Consider the following 11,720-nt stretch of genomic DNA (forward strand, 5'->3'; position numbering starts at 1 on the left):
ACTTACAGAACACCTTCCAGTCATGACATCACACAGGCCGGGTCACACCACCAGAGGATGGTGGGTGTTGGCAATCATGGCAGTGGAATGCCTGTGACTCAAGGAGGTGGGACTGCGATCTGGTCGGGTAATTGCTTTGTCCCTGACATTTGTGGAAAACAAGCAGAGTGCCATTTCAAACAATGACTAGTCAACTTTGACCTTCGATGGGAGGCAAATTGCTGATGTACAAATCACAACATGGTGGCATGCCAACTATTACACCATTCCCAGGACAATCCTCTCTATTCAGAACAATAAGCCCACAGCAGAATCTCCTGCATACAATCATCCTTGGTTTGCCATGAAGTACATCCCTAAGAAAAAATGTAAGAGAAGTTTGTTTAAGTCCTACATAAACAAATGCATATTTTTGGAGGACCACAGACAGATAGGAGTGTGGGAACCAGAACATGTGATGGCTTCAGTGCTGTCAGTTGAGGGAACTATGCTATCTGAAAGTCATGAGTCCAAATTTTAAAAACATATATGATCACCAGCTTAAAAGTAAAACAATTTTAAAAGTAAGGGCTACTTTTTAGCCATGCTATCAGCATGGCTCCATGGATGGCAATGCTACTAAATATCTTCACTATTGGATGGTTTGCCATCCAATTTTGCAACATCCACAGTCCCAACAGGAGGAAGCCTACTAACTTTGGTGATTTCCTAACTTTTCTTCTAGTTCCATTAGCGGGTTGACATTTTTGGCCTTTAGTAACAACTATCATTGCCATGACATTTTCTACAGATATCTATGGTGCCTAGAGGGTGAATTATACTTATACTATCTACTACATGGATTGGCGAGGAAAACTCATAATTCCCAGACAATAATTCCTGATAAGTTTGGTGATCCGCTGACTATTCCTCTAGTGACATCATCAGGTTAAACATTTTGGTTTGTTACTAAATACCTGTAAACTAATAACATGTGCTAATTAGCAAATGCTTAACGTGAGAATGTTTGCAGTCATTGCCGTTAGCATGTCTGTGAATTTTGCTGTCATTGCAAAGGCAAACACCAGCAGAGATGTCACTGCAAGCTGGATGGAGAGGTTGAAGACCATTAGAGATGAGAGAAAGGTTCTCATACTTAGAATAGGTAATTAGCTGACTGACATTATAACCAGTATCAGTAGGCTATGCATCCCATTTGGGGGTACCAGAGTGGATCCCGTTGGAAAGTTACATAATTTAATTGTACAAGTCCGATGATTCTCAGTCAATGTGGGATCATTGACTACTTTTAGTTTGGTTATCTCCTAAACACTCACCAGACACTTCCTGTGTTGGTACATGTTTGTCATTACAACAGTGACGCCATCAGTAGTGATTCAGTACAGAGCTACTTACGTCATGTATGCCAGTCACCATCCAAGCCATGTGGGTCTGAGAACCCTTAATGAACTGAACTGGCATCAAATCATTCCCTGCACTTGAGGAGAAGACAAACGCCCAAAACCTCAGTTACCTTGCTGATTTAAAAAACATTATAACACCTATTTTCAACACATGTACAGAAAAATTAGAAGTGTAAAAAGGTTACAACCTCAGATAAGGTACTCAGCAGTTCAAAAGACTGTAAAGTACACTCTACTGAGCACAAGTGCAGACAAACACACTTGTGTGTACACAAGGAGGGAATGATGACGAACATTTGTCTGAGGGGATAGGAGGAGGGTGTATGTGGGTAACTGTAAAGCAGTGGTTCTCAAATTGGGGTGTAGAGCCACTTCAGGGGGGTTGTGGATGTTGAGTGGACCTAAAGTTGCATGAATATGATTCATGTGGTGACATAAACTAACAAAAGGCTATTTTGCTAACCTGACTTTATTTAAATGGCCTGTATTGTTAATTAAAAAAATACACTTTTGCTGGGGTGGGCAGGCTTGGACTTTTTTTGGTTTCTGAAGCTGTGAGAAAAAGTTTGAGAACCACTGCTGTAAAGAATCTTCAAGGAGAAATTATATTCTTGAAACATATTTATTTACTTTTAAACTTCAGATAAAAGCAACAAATAACGAGAGAGAGAGAGAGAGAGAGAAAGAAAGAAAGAAAGAAACCCATGCCAATACAATAACTTTTAGGATCTGAATGCATTTCAGCCTGCTCAAGTCTCCTCTGCACAGAGGAAGTATGTCAAAGTAAAACTTTCCTCTCTACCTCTCACAGTAGAGACTCACTTCAAAATAAAAGTCTTGCATGGCTTCTCTCCTTGCTTGATGCTGCATGTGCGAGCACCAGGATACATTACACAGAACCAGGAAGTTATCAACCAGAGACATCCTGTTGCCTTCAACAGTTCTAAAATACTGTCTGGATGAATGGGTCTCCTTGAGAGTGTGTGTGTATGTGACCACAGCAGTGAAACATCGAGAGGTCTCTATATGAGATGTATCTCATATTTTGTGTCAGATCAGTCCTCCAGAGGCTTCCCCCACTTCTGCTGATGGAATCCACCATGCATCTAACACACAAACATACACACATCTAGCATAAGTTACCCCCCCATCCCTAGCCACACAGTGGCACAGCAGTACAAACCATCAAAATACATCAAAAATCAAAGCCGTTATATCTATAATGGCTTATTATTTGTTATTATAATATTAATATAGTTTAATACACAGTCAGGCACATTTACAATAGCTAGAGCAGCAGGGGGAAACTTAAGGTCTTTAAGGCCTTACAGCATCCACTAGCTCTCTTTCTCCCTTTCAATAGCAACTATAGTGCGGTGTGTGTATAAGTGTCTTTGTGTGTCTGTGTACAGTAAGTGCCAGTAAAGGAGGTATATGCCAGTGAATTTGAAGCCATTGAGGACAAGAGCTGTCCCATTCCTAATTAAAGAGTTATACAAGCGCGCGCACACACACACGCACACACAGTCTCCGTGGAACACATCCCCATGGCAACAGCTATGACATACAAACAGCCTGAAACTGATAGCTACACATCACACGCTCCTAAAACACACCCCTCTATCAGTGATTTATAAGCAAACACATGCTCCTAGCTATTACAATAAGGGCAGTGTAAACACTTGCACCTGTCCCTGTGAGTGCAGCATGGTAATAATGGAGTTAAAGGGTCAATCCACCCAAATTAAAATACAAAATCTCAATTAGTGAATCTATCTATGCAAAAAGTTTGGATATTATTTACCCGGGATATAAGGTATATGTCTCTTGAGATTTCTGCCTCCATTTCGATACATTAAAAGTAAAAGGAAGTATGCTGGCGCTTAAAGCATGGAAAAAAATGTTTTCATAAATTCAACAGCAGTCTGTCTTGCAAGAACCAGTGTACTTGTTACTGTGGATGAATCACAAACCTCACTTTCAGAAGTTTACACAAAGAATCTTCATTGGTAGAAAGTAGCTCCAATGAAAACTTTGTCAATGTTATAGGATTCACAGTTGAAATTCCATTATTTCCCACTGTACTGTGATTGAGGCAAAAATCTCAAAGTAATAAAAGTTCTGCAAACAAACCCAAAACTATCTGCAGGCTTGATACCACTAGAGGTGTTCATAATTTGGGTGATCTGACCCTTTAAGTCCCTATGGCGTGTTTGGTATGTGAGTTACAGGGAGAATGGACATCAGAAAGGTTCATGAACAAATGGTATATGACAATTTTTGGCATAAATGGCAAAAAAGATCAAGGTAATTACAAGGTACTGTACACAATCAACATGTGAGAAAACATACAGTGGGATGTGCTGTATAATTGCATGAGACTGACAGGAACAACTCACAGTTCTTATGCGTATCTATTATGTTATTACTAATGCTACAGGTGGAAATGTGTGGGCAACTCTACCAGAGAGTTTGATATGTTTGTTAACATGCATAATTTTATGTGCATATGTTTCCCTATGACCTGATTGAGAGTTAATGCAGTGAAGTGGATGGCTGGTACTCTATTTCCAGGGTTTAGAAATGACTGCAAATGGAGTTCAGAGGTGGAGTGATGAACTCAACTCCCTCTTGGAAAGGTTGGCTAGCCATTATGCATTGTGCTTGACAGGCATGGCATGTAGTAGCACAGACCCACCACAGAGAGGTGCTGTTACAATCACACAAACTGTTAACATGATTCGTCCCTGAAGAGACAGGAGTTCGAACTTTTTCCTTGACAAGGAACACAGTGACAGGCTGCACAGGCAGCAGGTTTCTGATGGCAGTGTCTGTCTGTATGTATCACAATTGAGCAGCTGACTGTTTGGTGACTGTGGCAGTGTCTATAACTATAATTATCTTTCTGTGTCCATGTTTCTCCAACTAGGAGTCTATTTGTGTAACTGACAGTCTACTTTTAGCACAGTGACAACTGCAAATTCAGGTGATTGTCTTGTGGCAGGATTGTCAGTAGAGAATTCACAATGGTAATTACATTATTTTACAGTGAGGTTTTTCTTTCTTGATTCCTTTTAGAGCTTATCGAACACTTCTCACCCCTCCGCTGGCTGTGCTGCTTCGGATGGCGAGAAGAGCTGAAGGCAGCGATATTGTTTTCTGCATGAATACAGATGCATTATTGCACCAGCTACAGAACAGTACTGGTTTACGGTCACACACACACAAACAAGGTCCGTTCTGAGGAGACTCCAGAGTCTTCGATAAACAGATGCCAAAAATCTCTCTGTCTTAACATCCATGTATTTTTTGATGCATCCATTTAAAGGGATCTTCTATCACTCTGTTCCTGTTTGTTTTCCAGAGAGAAATGCCCAGGAATTCCAGGGAAAGAGTTTTACGCTGACAGGTCTGATATGACCAGTTTTTCCATTTTATTCCCAATCTCTCCAGGGATTTGAAGCTCCTCAGATTCATAATCATCATCAAATGACCTGGGAGCACAACACACATAGTAGACCAGGTTAATTTTTTCCCGAATACACCTTTTACTTTTATTTTCTTGACAATCATGCAAATCTTCAGATACTAAAAGGGGGTGTCTTCTTTAAATGCACAGAAAGCTGCAGAGAAATTAAAAAGACTGATAGGCATGTATCTAAGTGTGTGTGTGTGTGTGTGTGTGTGTGTGTGTGTGTGTGTGTGTGTGTGTGTGTGTGTGTGTGTGTGTGTGTGTGTGTGTATGTCGTACCCCTCATGTAGTTGTTCATTGGCAGTCTCCTCTGCCACCAGTATCTCATACTCCTCTGAAGCATATTTATCCCAATCAGATGGCTCTGGACCTTCACTATCAATGTCCTGGAACAACACATGCACATCAGAATCAGCATTTTACAGGTTTCGTCAAAAACCAAAAAAGTAAAGACGGAGAATTTCATACATTTCACAAAAATGGAAATAGCTTCAAAACTATACAAATACATGGATTAAAAAAAGGAAAGCCCAGAGACTGTAGCATTTTGGGGGGCACCAGAGTGCATCTCAAAGGTCAACAAGGAAAACAGTAGTTGTATTTTTACTGTTTTCACACAATTTTAAGACTTTTTTCCATTTTTGTTTTTGCAACAAGGAATAAACAACCCATACCCCCTTCAAATGGACAGTTCCTGCAATAAAACTGAATATTACATATTAGAGTTACAAATCCATACCTTTTGCACAGCAAATGGGTCTCTTTGTTCGTGGTCCAGGTATTTCTCCAGGTTGAAGAAGGTGTCAAAGAATATGTGAGCCATCCTGCAACGCTTCAAATCACCAAGGGTTATCTTACCTGGAGAAAACAACATATTCACAAACATATGCATGTGTAAAGTTGAGATAGTTAAATTAAACGGATCATGATGTGTCTTCCCAATAAGGAGAAATAACGGATGACACCAAGGGTGAGCTAGTACTGGCACTAACCTTGGCTCTCAGGTTTGACCAGGTCGAGCATCTGGCAGAGTAAATCCTGGAAGGGCAGAGGTTCGATGCCCATCCTTTCCATCCTCTCACACTGTTCCTCATAGAAATACTCCAACTCAAACATGGACAGGACACCATCGCCATCCGTGTCCATGCAGCGGAACCAGTACTCTATACTGGAGAGAAAAATTACAAATGGCGACAGAGTTACACACTATATACAGACAGAAACACAGAGGAAGAAGTGCATTTTCAATTATAGCGTGTGATATCTGTCTGGGATTTAACATATTTATTAGACACATTCAGAGAGAAAAAATGTTCAAAGGGCTGTCAATCACACAGAACCAAGCAACAGTATTACCTGGTGGGATTTTTCTTGTCTTCTTCAGATATAAGGAACCAGACAAACTCAGCGTAGCTCATCCTGCCTTCTCTCTGCACAGCGTTACCCCTGGAAACGGGAGAGACGGAGCTATTCACGTTCAATACTGCCATTATTTTGAAATAATCAGTTCCTCTGTGTATGTGTATATGTGTGTGTTTCCACTTACCGAGTAACAGCCCCCGAAAACAATCTTTCAATGATTCTGTTTGAGGATGCTGTCAGATGAGAGAATGAGAAAAATAAGCAAATGTGATTCTGTTCAAAGACACAGAACCAGATGGATATTTTTATAAACCATTGGGCATACAGTACAGTCACTTGCGTAAGTACTGAGTCAGTGAATTAAATCTTTGTTCAGTGGTCATATAATGCTGTTAGCAGTGTAATGCTTTTATATCAGACAGCATGAAAGTGTTAAGCCTAGGACAAACGGCTGTTGTTTTTTTGCACTAACAAATGGAAAATAAGCAAACGCATGTGCCAAATCAAAAGACAGCCTGCTTCTGATTCTTTATTGGCATCCAATCCATATTAAACCAGAGGCCAGAAAATTCAGCTCCAACTTACAAAATTTATTTATATAGCCCAATATCACAAATCACAAATTTGCCTCAAGGGGCTTTGCACTCTGTACAGCATATGACACCCACTATACTTAGATACCATAAATGTTATGTTTTTGATTCTGAAATAATATTTGTTTTGCCTCAAGGCCTGAATTCTTTCCTGATACTTTATACTGGACGTGGGGAAAAATAAACCCTCTGCTCTTTGAGTTGTTCTTACCATGGTCATTGTATCTTGCCAGGTCTTTTGGGTCAATGTAGAGGTCATGGTCGGTGTCCAGCTCCCAGAACTTGCAATAAATGACGTAGAAGTGTTCATAGGAGAAGTAGTCAGTGATCTGGTTGATGTCATCCTCCTCCTCCAGCAGGGCCAAGGTCTGTAGGAAGTTGCTCCTGCGCAACTCCATCATGGTGATACGACCAGTCCACGAACGGTTGACCACGTAGAATATCCGTTGGATCACCTGGGACATCAGAGTATTCAAATGGTACTGATAAGAATGAGTGAATTCATTTTACAAAGGGGAGAGAAAATGAAAATCCTTTGATAAAATACACAAAATAATCAACACAATTACACAACAGCGAGAGCGAGAGCGCGCAAATGACATACACACACAGACACTCAGACTTAACCAAAAAGTCTTTAGGTTATTACAGAATTGCACTTAAGACCACCATAATAATCCTGTGGAGAATTATCAATCACTCACTTTATTTGTCCCCAAAAGGAAACCACTACTACGCAATAGTGAAACACAAGATAAAAGCAAAAAAGCACATGAAAACATAAAAATGCAAAACAGAAATCAGTAAAAAATTAATTAATTAATTAAAAAGTCCACAAGTTAAAGCAATTTAAAAATAAGTTACATTATGAGTAAATATCTGAATGGTTTTAATGAACTTTATGTGCTATTGTCCCCTTTCCAAAGTTAAGCTGAGAGATGGCAGAGGGTATGAAATGTTTTTTTTACATCCATTAGTTTTGGTTAAGTCTAAAAAGGGCTCCAGAAGGTCTGACACTCTGATGGGAGCTGTCAAGCTGGATGGATTCTGCGTTCAGTCTATGAAAATAGCATAAAACTCACTTGGGACCTATGCAAGCCCTGTCATTTGGACTTATTAAACATATCATGCCATGAGGTAGACCTACCAACAATGTATGATTTTTTGTCCTCATTCATAATATGAGTGAGACAGGTCTTTAGCATACAATGGAAACCAGTGGTTCCCTGTCCCTGAAGCACAACACTTACGTAAAGAGTGGATTAGCACCCATTTCCTGGTACATTGACATCACAGGACTAATGTCTCAGAGTAGCAGGTCAGCTGGCCTTAACTGAAGGAAGTGTCTTAATATGGGCATGTGGAGGGTCAGCGCCTCTGCTACTACGTACTGTAGGGGGCACCAGTGTTTCCGTGATGTCACTGCACGACGAACCAGAGCACAGACTTCTCTGCATCTCTGCATTTCAACCCAGTCTCTGTTGCTAAAGTTATTAGATGTGCACAGAAGTGGTTTTGTGGAGGAGTGATTGATAGATTGTGATGAGCTTGACAATTCATGCTTTGCACGGTGCAGTGGTGGACAAAGTGTTCAGATCTTTCACTTAAGTAAAAGTAACAACACCATGATTTACAATTAAAAGCCCATAATTTATTACAATTTAAAGTGCTGCAACTATTATTAATTCATTTTTTTATTGTGTTATTCTAATCACTGTGATTTGTCTACTTGATTTCATTTTCTTGTCGGATGTTCTTTTTACATAAATTCGAAATAAACAAATAAACACAAAAAATATATTTATTGTTTTGCTGTAGCTGGTTTAGCTGGATCTTATTTTAACTGACCTGCACATGTTGGACAGCTTAATCTTTATAATATGTCATAAATCTAAAAATATATTTGAAAAGCTTCAAATTAGATGTAGTGTTTTGAGACTGAATGGTATTGATCTTCTCATTACACTAAAACACACCCTTATAACTAAACATATAAAGGACAGCTAATATTGTATTTCATGCCATTTACCGTAGTTATGTAGCGGGAATGGAATTCAGGTGCATCCTTCAGAAATGTGAGCCCAGGGTGTGTATCCACTATGTCCTAACCAGATAAACACAAACAGAAGAAACCGGGAAAAAACAAACATAATTTAGACAAATGCGGGGTAAATGCAGAGGACAGATTGTGTAATGCTAAGTTGTTGTTGATAAGACATTTACCTGCAGTAGAGGAATTAAGTCCTCCTGTTCCAGGTAGTTACAGCTGGGTTTAGCTAGCAGGTAAATAAACCTTGATGCATCATCGTGGCAACTATGCAACAACCTAGAGGAGAGGAGAGGAGAGGAGAGGAGAGGAAAGGAGGAGATCTTTAATATTATAACCTGATTTGAGTTATGATATCATATTTCTAAGACTTAGATGAATGGGGGAACTTAGAGGAATGTCTTACTTCCTCCAGGTTGCAATGAATGAGTGAACAGAGACAAAGCCCGTCCTCTCACCACCTGCTGAGTAAAACATGGGGGCTTTCCAGTAAAGTGGACACCCGCATGCCTGAACAAAAACACAAGTAACAAAACTATTATATTACCTTACCCTGAAAAACAGTGGTGTACTGTACATCACAACAGTGTTTGTTACCTAGAAGCTGTGATCACACTGCTTTAAAGGCCAGGCAATGTATCACACAGGCCACTCGCTGTGTGTGCAATGATTTCTGGAGAAAAGAAACTGTTTCCAGAAAATGTTCATGGAATAAATAGGTGTGGTAGCTTCAAGATGAAACATGAAAACACTGATGTTAATCTCACATATGATTGCAAGTAAATGTTGAAATTGATCTTCTCATCTTTTAAGCTTGTATTATACTTAAAAGCAAAACAAAACAAAGGTAAAGGATGTTTCTTAAATTATCAACACTGTAATGTCTGTTGTTAAACTGCTGACCTTTGCGATCTTGCCCATTTCATATATGTCAGCCTTCTCCTCCTCAAACTCAGTGAAGGCAGTCTCGACGGCAGCAATGGCTGCGTCGTGGTTGGTGGCCGGGCCCACGGCAGGGAGCCCACGGGGGTAGTAGAACCTGGGAATGTTGATGGCAGGGGGAGGAGGGGTGACTATCACTGGAGCCGGAGGAGGGCTGGGTGAGCGTGGTGTGGGGGTGGGTGCAGATGTGGCCAGGGCGGGGACCGGAGGAGGTGTACCTGGTTTCTTCTCTGGTTTGGACTGGACCTGAAAAGACAGAATGGAGATGATGTGTGGGAATGGACAAGCAGGGCTGGGGGTGATTACCTGTGGCGGTAGCACCTCACACTGCTGGATGTGGCTTATTTTTCCACATCAGAGCTACAATCTTGCATTGCATTTGACTTGATACAAATTTATATATCAATTTCTTTTCAACTCCATATTTATTTTTATGGGATGCAACTAAGTAAAGAAAATAAGTACTTTCCTCATAACTGTAGACAAGACACAACATCGCTTCATAATGAATAAGGACTCATGTAAGGGATGTGGGGGACCTCGCGGTGAGTTATAAACATTCATACAAACAACGACAGACTTGTTTCACAATCTATCAATCACTAAATTGGTCAGAAAAATACGAAAAACTTAAAACTCATTGAAATGGTTGGCAAGAAAAGCTGCAGGTGACATATGACACATGTTGGGCTTAACTTAATTTATCCTAATCGCTGGAATCTTGATTAACTAAAAAGCAAAATAAACAACACACAGGGCCTGCATGCATGTGATAATAGTATAATTTGTCTTAGATTGGGAAAAATTGGTTGAAAATTGAAGTCCTCAAAAACATCTATTTATTGTTTCACAATATTTCCATAATTTTTGATTGCTGTCTATACTTATGAAATGGCGAGCAGGAAAGAGGGAGAGGGAAAATGCATCAGTAAGATCTAGGCGTCCATCTCTATTTGAGACCCAGCACGTAACAGAGACAAAAAAATGCACCTATGTATTGTGGACTGTGCTCGGGAAGACCAGCACACTCTATTATCTAATTTGCAAGTATACAATTCACACTAAAAGCAGTGAGAGGGTGAAAAGACATGTCAAATCCAATACAATACCCATTTGCTGTAGTTTAAGGGTGATGATGTGAAAAGTTGCAGATTTCTCACAGTGGAATAAAAAGACCTGAAACCAGAATTTAATTCACACAAAATTACTCTGTGCGTTCGAGCATGAGCTCTCTGGAGTGTTTGGTGTATGTCTTCTGGAGGGCCTCCAGACTGTGTGTACTGAGCAGGACAGCTGTAGCGGTCCTCCCCCTCCCACTCTCCTTCACAGAGTTCATTCTATCACACTATTCCTGCACCTTCTGCCCTATTAATACCCTACTGGTATCTGCTTCAGAATAGCTTGTCGTCCCTGGCATGTCACTCTGTGTGTATGACAGCAACTAGATGAATCTACTGTATGCGTGTGTATAATGATATAATAATAGGAACATCTGCATATGCTTATGTCTGTCGAGAACATGTGTGTGTAAAGGAGAAAAAACAAAGGAAGAAAGAGATGTACATTTTGAGATTATTAGGATTTGAGTGTATTTTTTGTTTGTCTATTCTCTTCATTTAACTCCTGATTTTGCATTTTGTGTGCACGTCCAAACTGGCACCGTGTCCATCCTGCCTGTTGCACCGACTGACCTGTTGCTGCTGGAAGGACTTGAGTCTCTTCTTGAAGCGTGAGGGGAGAACAAAGTCACACCCCCTGGCCAGAAAGGCCAGCTCCCCCCTCAGATCGGGATCCCGGCGTAACGATGTCTCCTTGATCATCATGGTGGGGGCCGAGAGACGCAACCCCCCACCAGAAACTGCCACTGGTGCGGCTACTGACACGGCGACTACAGAGGCTAA

The 11,720-nt window shown here is 40.5% G+C and overlaps 1 protein-coding gene across 4 annotated transcripts in view; it reads right to left on the minus strand.

Moving 5' to 3' along the window:
* Positions 1–2,005: 2,005 nt before the first annotated feature.
* ppp2r3a (protein phosphatase 2, regulatory subunit B'', alpha) overlaps positions 2,006–11,720 on the minus strand; it is a 62,115-nt gene continuing 52,400 nt past the window's right edge. For 2 of the 4 annotated variants that reach the window (XM_038728792.1, XM_038728793.1), the window contains exons 3-13: positions 9,781–10,065; positions 9,284–9,387; positions 9,054–9,156; positions 8,860–8,934; positions 7,042–7,285; positions 6,422–6,470; positions 6,232–6,342; positions 5,868–6,043; positions 5,615–5,733; positions 5,155–5,261; positions 2,009–4,897 (exon numbers count right to left, since the gene is read on the minus strand). In XM_038728792.1, coding sequence (XP_038584720.1) covers positions 4,801–4,897; positions 5,155–5,261; positions 5,615–5,733; positions 5,868–6,043; positions 6,232–6,342; positions 6,422–6,470; positions 7,042–7,285; positions 8,860–8,934; positions 9,054–9,156; positions 9,284–9,387; positions 9,781–10,065 — 1,470 coding nt within the window. In that variant the 3' untranslated portion in view covers positions 2,009–4,800. Of the gene's footprint in view, positions 4,898–5,154; positions 5,262–5,614; positions 5,734–5,867; positions 6,044–6,231; positions 6,343–6,421; positions 6,471–7,041; positions 7,286–8,859; positions 8,935–9,053; positions 9,157–9,283; positions 9,388–9,780; positions 10,066–11,510 lie in introns of all 4 variants that reach the window. The other 2 variants (XM_038728795.1, XM_038728794.1) reach the window with 2 other exon arrangements.

The sequence above is a fragment of the Micropterus salmoides genome, unplaced genomic scaffold (genome assembly GCF_014851395.1).
Source record: "Micropterus salmoides isolate LMB-PRFRI ecotype aquatic unplaced genomic scaffold, ASM1485139v1 Ms_hic_scaffold_19, whole genome shotgun sequence".
NCBI classification, from domain to species: domain Eukaryota; kingdom Metazoa; phylum Chordata; class Actinopteri; order Centrarchiformes; family Centrarchidae; genus Micropterus; species Micropterus salmoides.